Source organism: Mobula birostris, chromosome 19 (genome assembly GCF_030028105.1).
Source record: "Mobula birostris isolate sMobBir1 chromosome 19, sMobBir1.hap1, whole genome shotgun sequence".
NCBI lineage: Eukaryota > Metazoa > Chordata > Chondrichthyes > Myliobatiformes > Myliobatidae > Mobula > Mobula birostris.
Window position 1 is genome coordinate 61,714,963 of NC_092388.1, and position 22,827 is coordinate 61,737,789.

Below are 22,827 nucleotides of genomic sequence, written 5' to 3' on the forward strand. Positions count from 1 at the left end.
GGGGCTGGGTCCACGGATAACGGGAATTACTGATGGGTATTGGCCCGATGATTGGCCCTGGGTGACCTCTGTCACTTTTGGCCGCTCCGTTTAGATTGTCCTATTTCCTGGGGCTTTGTTAGCCTGTTCTTGTTGCAATGGGGTAAAGTGCAATGTGACTGGTTTTAAATATCCTCCTCCCTCTGGCTAAATGTATTCCAGTGACAATGGTTCGCTTTAGATAATGCATCGTCGTTCAGATTGCTGATTCAGTTATTCGGAACATCAAAGAGAAGCTGCCATGAGTTGCCTAAACGTCAATAATCCGATGTTGGTTGGGAGCCATTTATGAATGATTCTGTGCAATGTTTTTTTTTCTATTTCTAATGGATGTGCTGTTCATTACAGTGACCTTAGATGCATATACTCGAGATGTAATATTGAAAAACGAAAGCTCCTTTGAGCAATGTTCTCTTAAATACAAATAAACATAGCTGATGGTCGATGAGTTTTCAATTTCTTTGTTTCCCCAGGTTTCTTGCTTTAACACCATGGAGGCTATATTCCCTTTTTTCATTGGCCTTCCTTTTGCTGGTTGTTACGGAAAACATAAAGACTCTGACTTTGTATTTCATGAAAGGTAAGGAAGGATGCCGATATAACAAGTGTCAGTAACAGCGGCCTTGAGTTGCAATACCAGGTGTCGGGAATAGAGGGAGTCTTTCAATAACAATAACTCACGGGCCTGAGTTTAAAAGCCATCACCAAACACAAATTAAGTATTTAAGCTCTGTGATAATTTATCAATACATTCCGTGTAACATAACTTGTTGTTCTCGGAGTTTTTGTAATCATAAGAACTTCGTTTAAATATTAAAACATTAGAGACTGCAGGTGCTGGAAATCCGAATTAACACAAAAAATGCTGGAGGAACTCTGGTTGAGGCAGCATCTGCAGAAGAAAGTGAACAGCCAATGATTCGGGCCAGGAGTCTCATCACGGAAGGGGACAGAAGCAAGAATAAAATAGTAGGGGGAAGAGAAGAACAGGAACTGGTAGGTGATTGGTGAACCCAAGTGAGAGGGATAAGGAAAAAGGGAATAATGTGAGAAGGTGAGAGTTGATGAGTTGAGGAAAAGACAGACTGAGAAACAATGAATCTGATAGGAGAAGACAGTAGACTGTGGAATAAGGCAAGCCATTTTAATTATACTTTCCATTCCCACACTGATATATCTGTCTACAGCCTCCTCCAATGCCAAGTTGAAGCCAGACGCTCATTTTCTTCCATAGGTGCTGCCTGACCAGCTGAGTTCCTCAAGCATTTTGCGTGTTCTTTGCTTAAATGTTGTTTTTTAGAGTTTCCTGCATCCGATGTGAGATTACATTCACATTTTCTGGAGCTGTCATCAGAACACACCTTCATGTAAAATGGGTGGAAATTGGTGTGAAATTGCACTGCACAGTGTGTGCAATATGCTCAGGTAGAGGGACAGGGTAAAAATAAATTAACATGATGTTAATGTATTCTGTTAAAATAATAAATTACACCCAGAATATGAGTCCTGACAAAGGGTCTCGGTCCGAAACGTTGACTGTGCCTCTTCTAATAGATGCTGCCTGGCCTGCTGTGGTCCACCAGCATTTTGTGTGTGTTGCTTGAATTTCCAGCATCTGCAGATTTCCTCGTGTTGATGTGAGGCTTTGTATTTGCTTTGCACCTGACTGTGTATAGATGTGTGGGAAACTACAGACCAATATTACTTTTCTATCATACATTCTGACTATATCAAAAGTGATCTTTGTTTGCATAGAATTTGGCAGGCACAAGGAAATTTTGTAAGCAGAACAAATTGAATTGAAGGTTTAATTATTTTTATGGCAGCTAGTGCTAATAATACTGAACTTTTTATTTTTAGTTTCTATTCTGTTGAACTGTAATCATTTTATTTCTAGTATTGGTGCAAGAATCACTTGTGTCAGGTATATTCCTGTACTTGCAATTTAAGTTTCAGTCTGTATTGTCCCATAGATTGGAATTCTAGGAAGAATTAATTTGTTTTTCTTGACCTAGTCTGACTATATTTTAGACTTTGTATCCAAGAAAATATTTTTAATACTGAAATATTATTCTTAAAAGGGTTAAAGCTATACATTTGGAAATTTTACTTCTGATCTGGGGACCAGTGTTTAATCCTGACATTGGGTAATGCCTGTGTGGAGTTTGCAGGTTTTCCCTATGAAGGTATGGGTTGTTCCAGTGTCGTCCTACCTTCCAAAAGTGCACTGGTAGATAATTGGTTACTGTAGGTTACCCCTCACAATAGGTAAGTGTCAAAACAAATGCAAAGGGGGTTGATGGGTATCTGAGAAAGAATAGATTCCAGGACTACAAAGAGGTAACAGGAGGAATGAGACTGGTGAGATTGTTCTTTTGGAAGCTGGCACAGACCTGATGAACCAAATGACATCCTCTGGTGTTGTAGTTATGACCTGAGTAACAGAGTGTTCAAAAAGACGAGTAAATTAGAGCTCAAAAGAGAACCACTGCATTTGTGAAGGACAGTACACCAGATTCAGCTGTTACTCTTTTTGACACCATGACATTTTATGTCAACAAAGTGGTTCAAAGCCTCCAGCAAATGGCTTGCTGCCCAGAATCACTGGTTACTTCTCACTAAAGTCATGCTTACCTTGATCAGATCCAGTGGTCTCTCTTTTCTCAAGGAAGGCAGAACTAACCTGTTTGACAAGGCTTCAAACTGAAAAGTTAGGAAAAGCTACGTCAGTGGAGACATGTCCCAAGGCTAAATAATTAGACATATAATGATTACCTTTGATAAATAAACCCTTCTTGGTTAGTCCTCATCCAGTCAGGTTTCCCCTGTCCCACCTTGTTTACAATCGAATTACAGTTCTTACTTAGAGGGAGATCTTTATCTTTGTTGAAATTCTTTTTCTCTACTAGGGGTGATTGATAAGTTCATGGCCTAAGGTAGAAGGAGTCAATTTTAGAAAACCTAGCACATTTATTTTTCAACATAGTCCCCTCCTACATTTACACACTTAGTCCAGGTGTCGTGGAGCATACAGATCCCTTCTTTGTAGAGGTCGGCATCTTGGACCTCCAGAAAGTGGTCCACAGCAGGGGTGATTGATAAGTTTGTGGCCTAAGGTAGAAGGAGATGAGCTATTAACGTCAAACTTTCTACATAATCACTCAGAGTTGAACTGCACATGCACGTAACGAGAGCTGTATAACTCATCTACTGCTACCCTAGGCTGCGAACTTATCAATTATCCCTGCTGTGGACCACTTTCTGGAGGTCCAAGACGCCGACTTCTACAAAGAAGGGATCCGTATGCTCCACGACTGCTGGACTAAGTGTGTAAATGTAGGAGGGGACTATGTTGAAAAATAAATGTGCTGGGTTTTCTAAAATTGACTCCTTCTACCTTGGGCCACGAACTTATCAATCACCCCTCATAGTTTTATTTAAACTGTTTCCTTTACCAGGTGGTCCCAAAAGCCATTGGCACAGCACAGTAGTTTTGTGCCATTGAATTAAATCCTGTGGCCTTTGGTGAATGCAGTGTTCTGCTATTGCAGACTACCTAAATGGATACACCTCCTGTGCTCCTTGATGTGGGTTTCCACTGTGCGTTCTGTCGGGCCAATATACACTGCTCCGCATTCACAAGGAATCCTGTAAATGCCAGCTGTCTTGAGTCCCAGGTTATCTTTGACCCACATGAGCTGTGATTTGAGCTTCCTTATGGGTTTGTGGTTGGTATTAATCTGGTATTTCTTCCGTACCTGGTGATCCTTCCAGGAACCATTGAAATATAGGGAATTTGGGTAGTAGTGATGGATTCCTCCTTGTTGTTAAGTTTTCTGGTTTTTCCGTCTGCCCTTTTAAGGGCCTGATTGATTTCCTTCACCTTGCAGCCATTCTGTAGGAATGTCATGCATAATTGTCCTGGGATTCAGGATGGCTGGCGTTTACAGGATTCCCTGTAAATGCAGAGCAGCGTATACCGGCCAGATGGGACACATGGTAGAAACCTGGATCAAGGAGCACAGGAGGTGTATCCATTTGGGTTACCTGGGGAAATCAACAGTAGCAAAACATTGCATTCGCAAAGGCCATAGGATTGACTTTGACAGCACAAAACTACCGTGCTGTGCCAATGGCTTTTGGGACTGTCTGGTGAAGGAAGCCATTGAAATAAAACTAGAGGAAAAGAATTTTAACAAAGACTAAATTCTTGTTCTAAGTAAGAACTGGAATTGGATTGTAAACAAGGCGGGACAGCGGAAACCTGAGTGAATGAGGATTAACCAATCAGGAGGGATGGACAACAGGGGTATAAATACCTGTACCTGGCTAGAAGCCCTGGAATAGACATGCCCAAGCTTCATCCCTGATGAAGATGGCAGAGTTTGTCATTGAAACATTGGTTAAAATCAATACCTGTACCTGGCTGGAAGCCCAGGAAGAATTTATTCATCATAAACACTTCACTTGTGAGGCAATACTTCACTTGTGAGTCTGTTGGGGTCATCTATTGCATCCGGTTCTCCCAGTGCGGCCTCCTCCACATCGGTGAGACCCGACGCAGATTGGGGGACCACTTTGTCGAGCATCTCCGCTCCATCCACCACAATAGACAGGATCTCTTAGTTGCCACCCACTTCAACTCTGCTTCCCATTCCCATTCGCATATGTCTATGCATGGCCTCCTCTACTGCCATGATGAGGCCAAACTTAGATTGGAGGAGCAACACCTCATATACCGTCTGGGTAGTCTCCAGACCCTTGACATGAACATTGAATTCTCCAACTTTCAGTAATTCCCTCCTCCTCCCTTCCCCCATCCCAGTTTCACTCTGCCTCCTCCTCCAGCTGCCTATCACCTCCCTCATGGCTCTGCCTCCTTCTACTACCCATTGTGCTTTCCCCTATTCCTTCTTCACCTTTCCAGCCTATCACCTCCCTGCTTCCCCTCCCCCACCCCTTTATCTTTCCCCTTACTGGTTTTTCACCTGGAACCTACCAGCCTTCTCCTTCCCACCCTCCCCCCACCTTCTTTATAGGGCCTCTGCCCCCTCCCTCTTTAGTCCTGACAGGGTCTCGGCCCAAAACGTTGACTGTTTGTTTCCACAGATGCTCCAGCGTGTTGTGCGTATTTATTCATCAGATATGCTGGGAAAAAAACAGATCCTTTTTCAAATACCTGTGATACTTTGTTCATTTCTAAATTATCCAAAAAACCCCCCACAAAAAAACAACAACATAAAACCTGTGTGTGTGTGTGTGTGTGTGTGTGTGTGTGGGGGGGGGGGGGGGAGAAGTGGGATTCAAAAACAGTTAAATACTTTTATATGAACTCAAATCATAAAGTGTAAATCATCTTGTTCATAGAAGATTACTGCACTGGACAGGCCATTCACCCATGATGTTGTGCTGATCTTGGGTGCCAATTTATACTAATTGTCCTGCCATGTACAATCCACATCCCTCAATTTCCTCTATATCCCTACATTCCCCTCATATTCATGTGTTTATCTAAAAGCCTCTTAAACTCCACCAAGCTACCTGCTTCTGCTATTACTATTCCGGGCACCTACTGCTCTCTGCTTAAACAAAAACTTGCTCCTCACATCACTTTTAAACCTCCCCTCTCTACCTTTAAATGCATGACTTCTGGTGTTTGACATTTGTCACAGTTTGTCCAACCTTTCCTTATAGCTTATACCTAATAATACAGGCAACGTCCTGGTAAACCATTCATTCCACGGTATTCATATCCTTCCTATAATGGGGGACCAGAACTGCATGCAATATTCTAAGTGCAGTCTGACTAAAATTTTGGATAGCTGTAGTATTACTTCCCTATTCTTATACTCAACACCCCACTAATGAAGGCAAGCATGCCATATGCTTTCTTTATGACCTAATCTACTTACATAGTCTAGTAATTTAGTAACTTACTTAGATGTCTCTCTTGCAGCATTTCTTTTCCATTAAAAGATATGTTATTCCTCTGCTCGTACCAACATTTCACAGCCCAAGAACCAAAAACATTGAACGTATTGCTCCATCACTTCGGAGTCCATACTAGAGCATGGTGCTTTTGTTGTTTGGTGATTAGCTGTGCTAAACTTTGGGAACACACACAAAATGTTGAAGGAACTCAGCAGGCCAGGCAGCATCTATGGAAAAAAGTACAGTCGATGTCTCGGCCCGAAATATTGACTGTACTTTTTTCCATAGTTGCTGCCTAGCCTGCTGAGTTCCTCCAGCATTTTGTGTATGTTGCTTGGATTTCCAGCACCCGCAGATTTTCTCTTGTTTGTGACTGGTTTACTAAATTTCGGGACTTCCGTTTTCATGCATTGCTAGAAGGAGTTCTGAACATCCTCAAACTCTGAAAGCAGGTTAAGTTATTCGGTTTTTAATAGAAAATTGGGGCCAATTTTGTTTTGTTGTTGTTGATGCTATTGTAATGTGAAAAATACTGTTTTTGTTTATACCCTTTGCTTAAACACCCTTCCTACCTTTATTTTAGAAACATTTGGAGAGATGGGATTTATTGAAGTGAAGGTATCTTACACAAATTTTCCTATACTGTGTAATGTAGAAAGTATAAATTATTACAACCAAGTCTGGTGCATCCTAAGTGGATTCCTGTGCTGTGTTTTTTCCAGTTGCAGGCATTATTGCAAGTCACTATTAACAGGAAACAAAATGAAAGAAAATCTGTGGCAAATACTACTCACCTGCCTTATTAGTGTCACTTTCTGTCTGATTTAATTCTGAAGTTATGTATTTGCATTTTAATTTTGTACACCTGTAAATAATACCTAACTAATGCAATCTGTTACTGATTGTTTTATAAAGCAGCATCTATCCTTTCCATCTGCTTCAACATTGCTGTCATTTTTTAATTGTTTTTGATTATGTGCCATCAAATTTCTAGGTCAATCAAAATATTTGCCTGTAGCTCAGCACAATGTGCTTCATGCTCTTTTGTTAACTTTAAACAAGTGCATTTCAATTCTGATTAATAAACATTTCTGTTTTTGAGGTAATTACTTTCTTGAAACCCAGGTAGATCTTTGATGTACATTCATTTGCCAATAAATGGGAAATTTAATGTTTGAAGGCAATAAGTTTAGAACATAGAATAGGAAATAGAAAACCTACAGCACAATACAGGCCCTCAGCCTACAATGCTGTGCCGAACATGTACTTACTTTAGAAATTACCTAGGGTTACCTGTAGCCGTCTATTTTTCTCAGCTCCATGTACCTATCCAAGAGTCTCTTAAAAGACCCTATTGTATCCGCCTCCACCACTGTCACTGGTAGCCCATTCCACGCACTCACCACTCTCTGCATAAAAAAAAAGTTACCCCTGACATCTCCTCTGTACCTACTTCCGAGCATCTTAAAATTGTGCTTTCTCGTGTTAGCCATGTCAGCCCTGGGAAAAAGCCTCTGTCTATCCACGCGACTGATGAGCAATAATCCTGAAACCTGTCAATATCAGCTCAATTATGCACGGTTTCCTTGACAATATTCTGTAAATGGATTAGTTATAGTTTTCTGATCACCAAAGGCTTAGCAAGGACCAGGTATTGTGAATTCTTTCGGTGATAATCCGAACACAGTATGTGAAATGTAATTAAATTAAAAACCAACACTTTTGCAAAGTCTCTTTTATTTTTATCTTTACAATCTGAATGTAAATGGTATCATATTTATTGTAACATAACATTGTATACAACAGTAATGAAATTGATTTATTTGTGGTTTTACTAATACTGTGTCTTTTCATTAGGGTGGAAGAAAAGCAAGAGCATTGATGAAAGGTATGTTCATATGTTCAGTGAGAAATTCTCCGTGTCTTTTGAACTGGATGACTTTTAAATTTCCATCATTTCTTGAGCTAGTGATTTTAAGTGGCCAATTTATGTTCTTTATTGTGATATTGTTAGAAACATAGAGAACCTACAGCACAATACAGGCCCTTCGGCCCACAATGCTGTGCCGAACATGTACTTACTTTAGAAATTACCTAGGGTTACCCATAGCCTTCTATTTTCTAAGCTCCATGTACCTATCCAGGAGTCTCTTAAAACAGGGGTCCCCAACCTTTTTTGCACCATGGACCGGCTTAATATTAACAATATTCTTGCGGACCGGGGGGGGCGATGTTCAAGTAGGGTTAAACTCACCTCAACATGTCTTTTACAGTTAGGGTTGCCAACTTTCTCACTCCCAAATAAGGGACAAAAGCAGCAGACAAATACAGGAGACTTAAGTTTACCCCGAGAAAGACTACCATGACCATGAAGCCTTGCGCGGGCACCTGTGTGCGCATGCGTGCATGTGCCGATTTTTTTTCAATTCGGTTTTGGTTTAACCTTCCCGATTCTGTTAAGTGAAACTACACTGTACATATATTATTTCTACTTTATATAGGCTGTGTATTTATCATATCATTCCTGCTGTTACTATATGTTAGTGTTATTTTAGGTTTTATGTGTTATTTGGTATGATTTGGTAGGTTATTTTTTGGGTCTGGGAACGCTCAAAAATTTTTCCCATGTAAATTAATGGTAATTGCTTCTTAGCTTTATGCCATTTCCGCTTACGAACGGTTTCATAGGAATGCTCTACCTTAGCATGGAAATACGGGACAAGGGTGGTCCCGTATGGGACAAACCAATTTAGCCCAATATATGGGATGTCCCGGCAAATACGGGACAGTTGGCAACCCTATGTTCAAGTTCAACAGTGCGTGACAGGGAATGAAGAAAAGGTGCAGATGACTCATATCTTTTCCTCGCGGCCTGGTTGCACCTGCTTTGCGGCCTGGTGCCGGTCCGTGGCCCGGTGGTTGGGGACCACTGTCTTAAAAGACCCTATTGTATCTGCCTCTACCACTGTTGTTCACATCATACTCCCCACCCCTATCCCTCAACATACATACAACACTGTGAAGGTGTGTTTGTTCAGTACATATAAAATACTTTTGGAAAACAACGCTCACATTATAACTGGAGTAGAGGAGCAGTGAGACTTAGCTATGCAGATACTGTGGCAATTGGTTAAGTTGATGAGGCATGGTGGGGGGAGAAACCTCACTGACATAGACTAGCTTGGCTGAATGGTCTGTTTATGTTTTATTTGATTTGCCTGGATGATAGATATTTGCATCCATAAAAAAAGAGTGTAGATGCAAAAAGAGACCTGAATTTATCTAGTCCTGATGAAGGGTCTCAGCCTGAAACGTCGACTGTACCTCTTCCTAGAGATGCTGCCTGGCCTGCTGCATTCACCAGCAACTTTGATGTGTGTTGCTTGAATTTCCAGCATTTGCAGAATTCCTCGTGTTTGAATTTATAGTGTTTTTCAGGAATATCAACTTATTTTACACCAATCAAAGTATGACATGTTGTAATCAAGGAAATAAGACTCTCACACACAGCAATGTTATAATAATCAGGGAATTGGTTCTCATAATGCAGATTGGGGATTAAATCTGCTCTTCAAAATGATGTCACAGATTCTTTTTTTGTCCACCCAAGAGAGCAGGAGGAACATCATTTAACATCTCATATAAAAGACTGAACCTCTGACAGCATAACACTTCCTCAGTGTTATACTGGAGTTTTGGCCAAGGAGGCAATATTCATTTTTTAAGGAATTTAGGACACAGTTGGAAAGTGGTGCACGATTTCAAATTCTGCATTATATTTATCAACTGTTTTTCTCCAACTAGTCAAATCCCTCTTAATTCCACTTACTTAGTTTTTCCCTCACTGGAACTGAGGCTATTCTGATGTGAACTGCTCAAGGTTATGACTGGGTTTAAGATGAACAGTTCAAAAGATGGTGCATGTTGTTCTGTTGCATTATGAAGTGCATTTCAGTCTGAGCCATTTCAGTTAATTTGTCAATTACCCTCCTTTAATTTTGCTAGAAATAAGGATGTTTTTAGAGCTTTTATTACTATTCAGATCTCTTCCCATAGTGAAGTGGTCCATGCCTGAGTGAATTGTGATAATAATCAATCACATTAGTCTCTTTTAAAAATATTGATTGAAAAATAAATATTGTTCAGGACACTGGGGAGAATTCAGGTTTCGGCTGTAGAATAACAAAATACTTCTTGTCACTTAAGTTCCTGGCAATGACCATCTCCAACAAGAGATTCTATTCATTGCCAATTGCTGAATCACACCTCATTATTATCAAGGGATTGTGAATGGAAGTTGACAACGAACTTGACTTTAATTTGTCCAATTACCTAAGTATTGAGGCCAGGTTCAACCACGTTTATTCTACAATAGGTGTCCTCCCTCATAACTCCTTTCCATAAGTCTTTCCATCACCTCCTTGGCAAACATTAGCAGTATAATGGAGAACTTTCCATTTATCCGGATGAGTGTAACTCTGAGCTCGAGACTCAGTCAGTTTCACATCCAGTGCACACTTAGTCATGATTTTTTTTGTAATATAATTTTTATTGAATTTTCAAAAGGAATACATGAAAAAATAGAATCTACCCTCCCCCCTCCCCTTAACCCTCCCCCCCCCATATAAAGTCCTACCTAAAAAGAAAGAAAGAAAAAAGAAAGAAAGGAAGAAAAGAACCGCCTGGGTATTGGAAGGTTTCCACATGCTCCATGGGATTCAAAATAAATTTGGTATAATTATTCGTTACTTTCCCCAAGTGACCAAAGTCTTTATCGGAGCACTTAAATATGCCATCCTATCTTTTGTAAATAAGGGCGCCAAATATTCAAAAATGTTACATATTTGTCTCTTAAATTATAAGTAATTTTTTCGAGTGGAATAGAACTAGCCATTTCATTATTCCAACGATCCATACTTAAATACGAATCAGATTTCCAAGTAACTGCTATAGTCTTCTTAGCTACTGCCAATGCAATTTTTATAAATTCTTTCTGATATTTATTCAATTTAAGTTTTGGTTTTATCCCTTCAATATCACCTAATAGAAATAATACAGGGTTATGTGGAAGTTGAGTTCCAGTAATTTGTTCCAATAAGATTCTTAAATTTATCCAAAAGGGTTGAATTTTAAAACAAGACCAAGTAGAATGTAAAAAAGTACCAATTTCTTGATTACACCGAAAACATTTATCAGATAGATTTGAATTTAATCTATTTATTTTTTGCGGTGTAATATATAATTGGTGTAAAAAAATTATATTGTACTAATCTAAGTCAAACATTTATTGTATTTGTCATACTGTCAAGACAAAGTCTTGACCAATTTGTTCCATCAATATTAATATTCAGATCTGTTTCCCATTTTTGCTTTGACTTATGGGTTCCTTGTTTAATTGTCTGTTCTTGAATCAAATTATACATACAAGAAATAAATTTTTTAATTTTCCCTTTTTGTATTAAAATTTCAATTTCATTAGGTTTTGGCAAAAACATTGTTTGACCCAGCTTACCTTTTAAGTAAGCCCTTAATTGAAAGTAACAAAATGGCTATATTTAAGAGGGAGTTAGATATGGCCCTTGTGGCTATGGGGGTCAGGGGGTAGGGAGGGAAGGTTGGGGCGGGGTTCTGAGTTGGATGATCAGCCATGATCATAATAAATGGCGGTGCAGGCTCGAAGGGCCGAATGGCCTACTCCTGCACCTATTTTCTATGTTTCTAAAAGAAAGTATTATTAGAAATTTTATATTTATCCTTTAATTGTTCAAATGACATCAATATACCTCGTTCAAAACAATCTCCTATAAATTTAATCCCTTTTTGGTACCAATTATATAAAAGTTGATTGTCCATTGTAAAAGGAATAAGTCTGTTTTGGAACAAAGGCCTCCTTGCTAATAGAGATTTCTGTGTTTCATTATCAACATTTATCTTATTCCATAGATCAATCAAATGCGTTAATATAGGAGATTCTTTTTTTTCCCGTATCAAATTAGATTCCCATTTATATATAAAATCTTCAGGTCTATTTTCTCCTATCTTGTCTAGTTCTATTTTAATCCATGCTGGTTTTCGATCATCGAAGAAAGATGCAATAAATCTAAGTTGATTTGCTTTATAATAGTTTTTAAAGTTTGGAAGTTGTAACCCTCCTAACCCAAATTTACATGTCAATTTTTCCAATGATATTCTTGACATTTTACCTTTCCAAAGAAATTTTCTCACACGTTTATTTAACTCTTGAAAAAATTTCTGTGGCAATTGTATTGGTAATGTTTGAAACAAATACTGTAATCTAGGAAATATATTCAGTTTTATAACATTGACTCTACCTACTAATGTTATTGGTAATATCATCCATTTGTCAAGATCTTCTTGAATTTTTTTCAATAGTCGTAAATAATTAAATTTATATAAATTCTTTACATCATTATCAAGTCTTATACCTAAATACTTTATACCATTTACCGGCCATCTAAATTGGGTTACTAATCGACATTGACTATAGTCTCCTTTAGTAAGAGGTAAAATTTCACTTTTATCCCAATTTATTTTGTAACCTGATACCTTCCCATATTCATCCAATCTAGAAGATAATTTATGTAACGAATGTTGTGGGTTTGTTAAATAGATCAAAACATCATCGGCAAAAAGATTAATTTTATATTCCTCCTGATTAACTCTAAAACCCATAATATCTGGATCAATTCTAATTAGTTCTGCTAATGGCTCTATTGCCAATACAAATAAAGAAGGTGATAGTGGACAACCTTGTCTAGTTGACCTTTTTAACTGGATTGCTACCTAGTCATGTGTGTTGAAATTTGAGAGTTTGTCACTACTTTAGCTTTAGGGTTAGAACTTAAAGTTTTAATCCAATTTATAAAAGATGTTCCTAACCCATATTTTTCTAGTACTTTAAATAAAAAATCCCATTCTAATCTATCAAATGCTTTTTCTGCATCCAAAGCTACTACTATACTCTTCTCATCCCTTTTTTGTGCCAAATGAATTATACTGAGTAGCCGGGTTACATTATCTGTCAATTTATCTGCCTATTTTTAATAAATCCTGTTTGATCCATATGTATTAATTTTGGTAAATATTTAGATAATCTATTCGATAAAATTTTTGCTATTATTTTATAATCCGTATTCAATAAAGAAATAGGCCTGTATGATGTTGGTTTCATAGGATCTCTGTCTTTTTTTGGCAATACTATTACAATTGCTGTTGAAAAAGGTTCTGGAAGTTTATGTATTTTTTCTGCTTGACGTATTAGTTCCATAAAAAGAGGAAATAATAAATCTTTAAATTTTTTATAAAATTCAGGTGGAAAACCATCTTCTCCTGGAGATTTATTACTTTGGAGTGATCCTAAAGCTTCTTCAACTTCTTTTAATATAAAAGGCATATCTAATCCCTTCTGTTCTTCCAAATTCAATTTTGGAAGAGAAACTTGTGATAAAAACCTTTCTATCTCGTTAACATCATTTTGGGATTCTGACTGATATAATTCAGAATAGAAATTTTTAAAGGTTTCATTTATTTCAAGAGGTTTATAAGATATTTTATTTGCCCTTGTTCTAATTGCATTTATTGTTTTGGAAGCTTGTTCTGTTTTCAACTGCCAGGCAAGAATTTTATGTGCTCTCTCACCTAACTCATAATACCTTTGTTTAGTTCTTATAATTGCTTTTTCCGTTCTATATGTCTGAAGCGTATTATATTGTAACTTCTTATTGACAAGTTGTTTTCGTTTTTCTTCTGACATATATCTTTGAGATTCTTTTTCTAATTTTGTAATCTCTTTTTCCAATATATCTAGTTCTGCCATATATTCTTTCTTAATTTTAGACGTATAACTTATTATCTGGCCCCTAAGATATGCTTTCATCGCATCCCATAATATAAATTTATCATCCACTGAATGAAAATTTGTATCCAAAAAAAATTGAATCTGTTTTTTCATAAAATCACAAAAATCTTGACGTTTTAATAATGTTGAATTAAATCTCCATCTATAAGCCACTTCTTCCATTATTATATATATAATAAGCCATTATTATTGTCATTAATAAAGGGGAATGATCTGATAATATTCTTGCTTTATATTCCATATTTTTCACTCTGTGTTGAATATGCATTGATAATAGAAACAAATCTATCCTTGAAAAAGTTTTATGTCTATGGGAGTAGAACGAATAGTCTTTCTTTAGGATTGATTCTTCTCCATATATCAATCAGATTTAAATCCTTCATCAATGATAAAGTTAAATTTACTACCTTCGATTTTATAACAGCCTTGGTTGATCTATCTAAGACTGGGTCTAAGCAAAAATTAAAATCTCTTCCAATTAATATTTTTTCATGCGCAACCGCCAAATTCAGAAAAGCTTCTTGTATGAATTTTGCATCATTTTCGTTTGGTGCATAAATATTCATAAAAGTCCATAGTTCAGAAAAAAGTTGACAATGTATAATCACATATCTCCCCGCAGAATCAGTTATTACATTTTGTATTCTAATTGGTAACGTTTTATTGATCAAAATTGCTACTCCCCTCGCTTTTGAATTAAATGAAGCCGCAACAACACTACCCACCCAATCTCTCTTTAGTTTCTGATGTTCTGTTTCCATTAGGTGCGTTTCCTGTAAAAAAAGCTAAATCTATCTTCATTTTTTTAATATGTGTTAAGATTCTTTTTCTTTTCACTGGTCCATTAAGCCCATTAACATAAAAACTCAAAAAATTCAATAAATTAGTCATTATTCTTAACAAAGTTACTCCAATCTAAAACATTATTTATCTTCTCAACTCTCATAGTTCCTTGGGGAATCTCTTTAAACTTCACCATGTTGCCATGTGTCTCCCTCCCAACCTTCCAGGCAGAAAGAAAAAAGAAGATAGAAAAAAAACAAAAAAAGAAAAAACAAAATACCCCCCCCACTAATGTTGTGAATGAAAGGATACACAACACTATCCCCCTCCATTTTACGGGTCGTGGCAAAAGCCACGCTTGCACACATGACTAGGTAGCAATCGATCAGTGCTTCTTCCAGCTCCCCCGCAACAAAAAAAACATTATATATATAGACAAAATTAGTATTACTATTCCCAACTAATATTCCTCCAGTTTTAACCTTTCTTACCCCCCTCGTATAATTAATAATATATTTATACATTCATCCAGCTTCCAAAATCCAACAAGTCCATTCTTTAACCCAATCTTCATCTTCAATCTATCTCGCTCTCCTGGGTTTGTTCTTGTATCTGGTGAATATTCAGAGAATCTCGCACAAACTGCTCTGCTTTCTGGTAGTCATCAAAAAATCTTTTTTCTCCACCAGACAAAAAAATCTTCAAGGTTGCAGGATAACGCAATGTAAATTGATAACCATGATCCCATAGGGTTTTTTTCACTGGGTTAAATTTCTTCCTTCTCTTCAAAAGTTCGTAACTTATATCAGGGTAGAAAAAAACTTCGTTCCCTGCCATTTTCAATGGCCCTTTTCTATCTTTGGCAGCTCGAGCAGCTGCCTGTAGAATCCTTTCCTTGTCTTGAAATCTTAAGAATTATTAAAATCGATCGTGGATATTGGTCATCTTTTGGTTTTGGTCTTAAAGCTCTATGTGCCCGCTCAATTTCAATTGGTCGAACCTCCTCTTCCATTTGCAAAACATTCGGGATCCATCTTTGAAAAAATTCTATTGGTTTATCTCCCTCCGTACCTTCTTTAAGACCAACAATTTTAATATTATTACGTCTACTAAAATTTTCCAACATGTCCACTTTCTCCAAGAGTCGGTTTCTTTCCGAATTCCAGACAAACAGATCATTTTCTGTTTTTTCCACTCTATCATTCATATGCCCCCATTGCTCTTTCCATCTTCTGAAGCTTCTTATCCATTTTGTCCTGTCTTGCCATAACTCTATCATAGCACATCTTCGTATCCCTAAGCTCTTCTCTTACTTTTCTTAATTCAGCTGTTAACTGCAATATAGCCTCTCTCATATCTCTATCATCTCCTTTACTTCCAATCGCTTCCAATTCTTCCTCCTCTTCTTCATCTGTGTTCTCTGCAGAATCCAATTCTGACTCTGAGTCATTTTCAATTGCAGTGGCTGTTGGTTCTTGTAGTTTGCGTTGTGTCGATTTGCGCATGCGCTCTTCTTTGCGCATGCGCATTTCCGGTGTCTTCTTCGAAGAAGCTGTTACCACCGCCATTGCTCCCTGTTCTACCGAAGGAGATCTAACCTGAGTCCGAGGCTCCATCGTTGCGGTAGGCCTTTTTTTCTTCCCGTCTCGCGGCTGCTTCGCAACAGCAGACTTCTTTTGTTGCGGTTTAGGAGGCATATCGTAAAGTAGTCTTACAAAGTTTATAAATAGTTTTCAGAAAATATTTACTAACTTTGTTTTGTTTAAACGGTACTTTACTGATTTGTTGTGGGAGAGCTGGATTTACACATCTCAATCCCACGTCATCACGTGACGCCCCCGAGCACACTTAGTCATGTTGTAACAACCACAAGGAATTCTCCAAGGTTTCTTCAACATTAGAATAGTACACTTAGTAGAGCCACTGCCTCGTAGTGCTAGAGACCCAGGTTCACTCCTGACCTCAGGTGCTATCTGTGTGGCGTTTGGATGTTTCCCATGTGACCAAGTGGCCATGTGGATTTCCTCTAAGTATACTAGCTTCCTTCCATATTCAAAAGATGTGTGGGTTAGTAGTTGGCCCTTGTAAATTGTTCCTTGTGTGTGGGTGAGTGGTGTAATCTTGGGGCAGTTGATGAGAATGTGGGAGAAAGGATTACTGTTGGATTTATCTAAAAGGGTTGTTGGTGGTTGGTGTGGACTTGATGAGCTGAACTAGTTTCCACGTTGTATCGCTCACACTCTATGTTCAGGAAAGACAAGTAGCAACTGCATAGGAACATCATTACGAGCAAATTGCTTTCCATGTTATACAGATCACCTTGATTTGAATGTATATTGCTGTCCCTTACCATCACTTAGGAGTAGTTTTACCGCTGGTACTTCAGACCATTAAAGAAGGCTACTACTTGTTTGAAGACACTTAAAGATGGGTAAGAAATGTGGCATTTGCCAGTGACACCCACACTCTGTTAGGGTATGAATTAAATGCATATAGAAGGCAAAAAGGATGGTAAAAATTTCAAAAAGGATTGAGGGGAACTAACATTAAAGCAATGTTTTGCAATTATAATAAAGAAGAAATAAATAGTTGAGTAATATAGATGTATTAAAAGCAAAGTAAGTAAATATCATTCTCCTCAACTTCTGCCATCTCCAAAGGGATCCTACCGCTGAACACATCTTTGCTCCTCCTCACTTAATGTTTTCCACAGGGATTGCTCCCTCCGCAATTCCCTTGTCCATTTGTCTCTCCCCACTAATCCCCCTCCCAGGCTCCCTGAATGTAGCCAAAGTGCTACACCTGCCCATTCACCTCCTCCTTCACCTCCATTCATGGCCCCAAACAGACGTACCAGATGAGGCAACACTTCACCTGCAAATCTGCTGTGGTGATCTATTATATCTGATGCTCTCGATGTGGCCTCCTGTACAATGGTGAGATCTGGGAACCGGGGAACCACTTCATTGAGCACCTCCGCTCCATCTGCCAAAAGTGGAACTTCCCAGTGGCCCAACATTTCAATTCTGATTCACATTCCCATTCCTACATGCTCATCCATGACCTCCTCTTGGGCCACAATGAGGCCACCCTCAGGCTGGAGGAGCAACACCTTATGTTCCGTCTGGGTAGCGTCCAACCAGGTGACATGAATATCCGGTAAAAAATGTTTTCCCTCCCCCTCCCCTCTTATATTTCCCACTCTGGCCTCTTACCTCTCTCACCTGCCTATTACCTCCCCCTGTGTCCCTTCTCCTTATGGTCCACTCTCCTCTCCTATCCGATTCCTTTATCTTTAGCTCTTTACCTTTCCCAGCTATCTGTCTTCCCCTCTCCCCCACCGTTTTATTCTGGCATCTTCCCCCTTCATTTCCAGTCCTGAAGAAGGTCTCAACCCAAAACATTGACTATTTATTCATTTCCATGAATGTTGTCTGACCTGCTGAGTCCCTCTAGCATTATGTGTATGTTGCTTTGGTTTTCCAGCATCTGCAGAGTTTATTTTGTTTAAAATAAGGAAATAATTATTTTGTGCCAGTCTTTAAAACATGAGAGGATTAATCTTCCCAAATATTAAATCCAGGTTCTACCAACAAAAATATTTTCAACAAAAGCTTTACAACAAAGATGTTTTCTCAAAAATAATGTTATTGCCAACAATTCCTACACCATAATAATCTACCAATATTAATTGAGAGTGACTTGGAACTTAAACTGTTTTTCTACTATTTCTAAATGGCTCTGTTCAACTGATGCAGTGTTGGAAACTGACAAAGACAAAGCATGGGCCTTATCCAGGTCAATCTGGCCCATTAATATTGTAAATTGAGCTTTTATGAACTTTGAAGTTCAAGGTCATCCTAGCTTCATGCTTTAGAAGCTTCTGAAGTTGTGGTGCTTCTTCAATAGAAGAACTTTGTGCATCTGAGAATATTTTAAGGTATCTGATTCTGGGAAGATTGTTACAACATTTGTGCTGTTTTAATTACAAATGGTTGAATTACAGATTCACTATTTCTGCTCGCTCTTGTAAAATAACCATTGATTTTGTTTTAACTAAACACATAATCCTATACTTTTGTCATTGATGTGTAGCTTAGATTTGTACTTTATTTTTGTTTCCTAAGCACTGTAGTACCCATCTCCTTCCTATATAGACTCTTCACAAAATGTTTTGTTTGTTAAATTGGACAAATTTGCTCTTTTTTACTCAATAGAGGCTGGTGATCTGTTAATTGTTACCTAGAAGAATTCTGTTGGAAAATCTTATTGATTTAAAGTGTTTGGATGAGTACTTGATGTTCTATAAATTGCAAGGCTACAGACAAGCAGTGAGAAGTAGGACTGCTGAATAGTTTTTATTTTGCTGACCTAAATACAATGGGCTTTATGAACATATGTGCTAAGTTTCTTTAATCTGGCAATTTTCATTTATATATTTTTAATGTGTTTGATATGAAATTATGGGTGTCCTTTAAAACTTGTTGAAAAGACATCCATGAAAATACCTGTGTAGAATGCTGCACTATGAACACCTATGTGGAATTAACAGAGTCATGGAGTCATCAGCACATAAAGAGACCCTTTAACCTACTGAATTCACACCATCAAGCAAGCATTTACACAAATTTTATTTTATTCTCTCCAACTTCACCCAAGTTCTAACACTCATCTACAAACTAGGGGCAATTTACAGTGGCTAACTTGCAGTTCTTTTGAGGTATGAGGAAACTGGAGCACTTGAAGGATACCTCTGCAGTTATGGGTGAATGTGAAATCCTTGTGTGGATAGCATTGGAGATCAGGATTGAACGCAGTAAGGCAGCAGCTGTGCTAGCGGTGCCACTGTCAGTGTAGTCTCTTACTAGCTCTTCCTTCAGTTAGTCCTGACGAAGGGTCTCGGCCCGAAACGTCGACTGTACCTCTTCCTAGAGTTGCTGCCTGGTCTGCTGCGTTCACCAGCAACTTTGAAGTGTGTTGCTTGAATTTCCAGCATCTGCAGAATTTCTCGTGTTTGCGTCAGTGTAGTCTTGTTTGCTTTCAGTTCCTCACCACTTGTACTGAAAATATGTAAGCAGCAGTCAGGGCCAGCAGCCTGAAGTGGAGGATGTCAAAAGGAATCTTGGAGGGATTTTATATAAAAAAAAATCAAATGGAGTTGATGCTTAACTCAACAATAATTAGATCTGCATAGACTAGGGGGAATGGAAGATAGGTGCTAATTACGATTTGAACATTAGAACTTTGGGTAAGTGTAAACAAATCTAAAATCTAACTACTGTATTATATCAGAGTTATGTCTGTCAATGGGTAAGAAAGTATGATGGCTTAAAGATTAGAGGTAAACACCAAATTTGGAAGTGCTTGTTGGCTGTTACAAGTAACATTAAACTGATTGCTCGTCTGCTCTGAATTACCTATGACCACCAGACAACAACTTTGACTCGATTACGGTGCTCAGGCTGTTGTTCTTGCTTTTAATTATAAAATCAGAATCAGGTTTAATAATGCTGGCATATGTCATGAAAGATGTTGTTTTGCGGCAGCAAATGTGCATTGCAATACAAAATTAAAAAAGCTATAAATTATAATAAGAAATTAGTGCAAAAAGAGAGCAAAAATTGTGAGGTACTGTACATGGGTTCATTGTCTGTTCAGAAATATGATGGGAGTGGGGAAGAAGCAGTTTCTAAAATGAGTGCGTGTCCTCAGGGCCCTGTACCACTTCCTCGATGGCAGCAATCTGAAGAGGACATGTCCTTAGCAATGAGTGCTCTTAATGATGAATGCCACCTTTTTGAGGCATTGCCTTTTGAATGTTGGAGAGGCGAGTCCCCATGATGGCTGAGTTTGCAACTTTCTGCAGTTTTTTCCGATCCTTTGCAATGGCCCCTCCGCACCAGATGATGATAGAACTAGTTAAAATGCTTTCCGCAGTATATCTGTAGAAATTTGTGACATACTTGGTGACATACCAAGTCTCCTCAAATGCTTAATGAAATATAGCTTTGTAATTGGATCAATATGCTGGGCCCAAGATAGATCTTCAGAGATGTTGACACCCAGGAAATTCAGACTGCTCACCCTTTCCATGCTGATCCCTTGAAGAGGTCTGGTTTGTGGTCCCTCTATTTCCCTTTTATGAAGTCCACAATCAATTCCTAGGTCTTACTGACATTGAGTGTATGGTTGTTGTTGCGACATCACTGAACGAGCTGATCTATTTCAGTCCTGTGCACCTCCTTGTCACCAGCTGAACTTCTGCCCACAAGAGAATATTTTGGGTGAATTGTCAAAAAATCATCCAAATAAGTTTACTCTCTTTTGTAATCTCTTAAATTCTTTCAAGTCAGATTTGCAAGTATTTCCTTTGTAGGAAATAACCATTGTTCACTAGGTGTTTATTGACAAAGGTGCTGAAAAATTATTTTAATAGGTGCAAATTGTGTATCTATGTATATAGATTATTCTTATTTGACTATGATAGAATAGTGGTTCATGAATTTGTATTAAAAATCTGTAAGTGATTAAATTCCATGACAGTGGCTGTAAATTCTGTTAATGTAAAAGACAGAAGAATACATCACAGGAACAGGCCCTTTGGCTGACAATGTTAGTCCTAATTAATTAAACTAGTAATTAAATGCCTAACTAAACTAATTCCTTCTACCTACACAATGTCCATATCCCTCCATTCTCTGCACATCTATATGCCTGTTTAAGATCCTCTAAAATGCCTGTATTTGCTTCTACTATCACCCCAATTTCAGATTCATTTACGTATCACATGTACATCAAAACATACAATGAAATGAGTCATTTAAAGGATGTGATGGAGGCAGCCCAGAAGTGTCACCATACATTCCAGTGCCAACATAACATGCCCACAATGTTCAGCAGAGCAATGCAAGTAAAGACAACAACAACAGAACAACAGCAACAAAACAAGCCCCTTACCTCCCTACCATCCACTCACCCACGCACACCCAGTCTATTCTCTAACCCCAGGACAGGGTGACTCCAGGCTTCCAGCCTCCAGTGGACTTGGATTCGCGGATATTTGGCGTCTGATTTCCCCACGGACTCACACAGACTTTGGCCACCGGGCCTTGACATCTGTGCTTTCAATCGACCTTCAGGCTTCGATCTTCACTGTCAACCATAGGAGGACCCTGGATGAGGACCTTGAACTCCAGTCATGTGACTTGTGTACCTTGGGAGCCATCTGACTTCGTGCCCTGCATGAAGCTCCAATCCTGGAACCTGCTGATGAACTTACTAGCCTCATCTTTGCTGGTGTGCTTGCCCAATATCTGACCATGGATTTCCTTAAGATTTCTGACTCCCCTATAGGACTGTTTCAAAACCCTAACCTGACCTCTAACTTCCATTTCTGTCTCCAAATCTATCCCATGACCTTAAAAAGCAGATTAAGTCTGAGTCACAATCTTTACTGAGACTGCAGCTCAGCTCCAATTTAACTTAGGCAGTGCATTCCAGGGACCCATCGGCCTTTGTATTTAAAGATACCCTACTATATGCATATCCTTTGAACTTATCCCCTCTCATCTGAAATAAAACTGGTATGGGTCATGGATGACCATGAAACTAATGGATTACTTAAAGTCTGCAAATTAAATTTTAATGTGTTTTTGCGTGGTTCCACAATGTGATTGACTATTAATCTACGTCCTGAAATGGACCATTAAGATATTGGAACAAACTTAGCCCATTTGCCCGTTGAGACTGGTAGGGCATTCGATCATGGCTGATTTATTTTCCTTTTCAACCCTATTTTCCTACCTTCTCCCCATAATCTTTGACTCCCTTACGAATCTAGAACCTATCAACCTCTGCTTTAAATATACACACAATGACTTCGCTTCCACAGCCACATGTGGCACTGAATTCGACAAATTCACCACTCTCTGGCTTAAAAAAAAATCTTCATCATCTCTGTTCTAAAGGGACATTCTTCTATTCTGAGGCAGTACCCTCTGGCCCTAGACTCCCACTCTTGAAATGAGGCCTGGAAATAACATTGCATTTGCCTTCCTAACTACTGACTCAACCAACAAGTTAACCTTTAGGGAATTCTGCATTAGGACTCTACCTCTGATTTCTGAATTTGCTCTCCTATTTAGAAAATAGTATATGCTTTAATTCCTTCTACCAAAGTGCATGACCATAGATTT

The 22,827-nt window shown here is 38.4% G+C and overlaps 1 protein-coding gene across 1 annotated transcript in view; it reads left to right on the top strand.

The window, feature by feature from the left end:
* Nucleotides 1–22,827, top strand: part of retreg1 (reticulophagy regulator 1) — a 119,392-nt gene that overhangs the window by 326 nt on the left and 96,239 nt on the right. The window contains exons 2-3 of the mRNA XM_072283728.1: nt 513–619; nt 7,828–7,858. Of these exons, the coding sequence (XP_072139829.1) occupies nt 513–619; nt 7,828–7,858 (138 nt within the window). The remainder of the gene's footprint in view (nt 1–512; nt 620–7,827; nt 7,859–22,827) is intronic.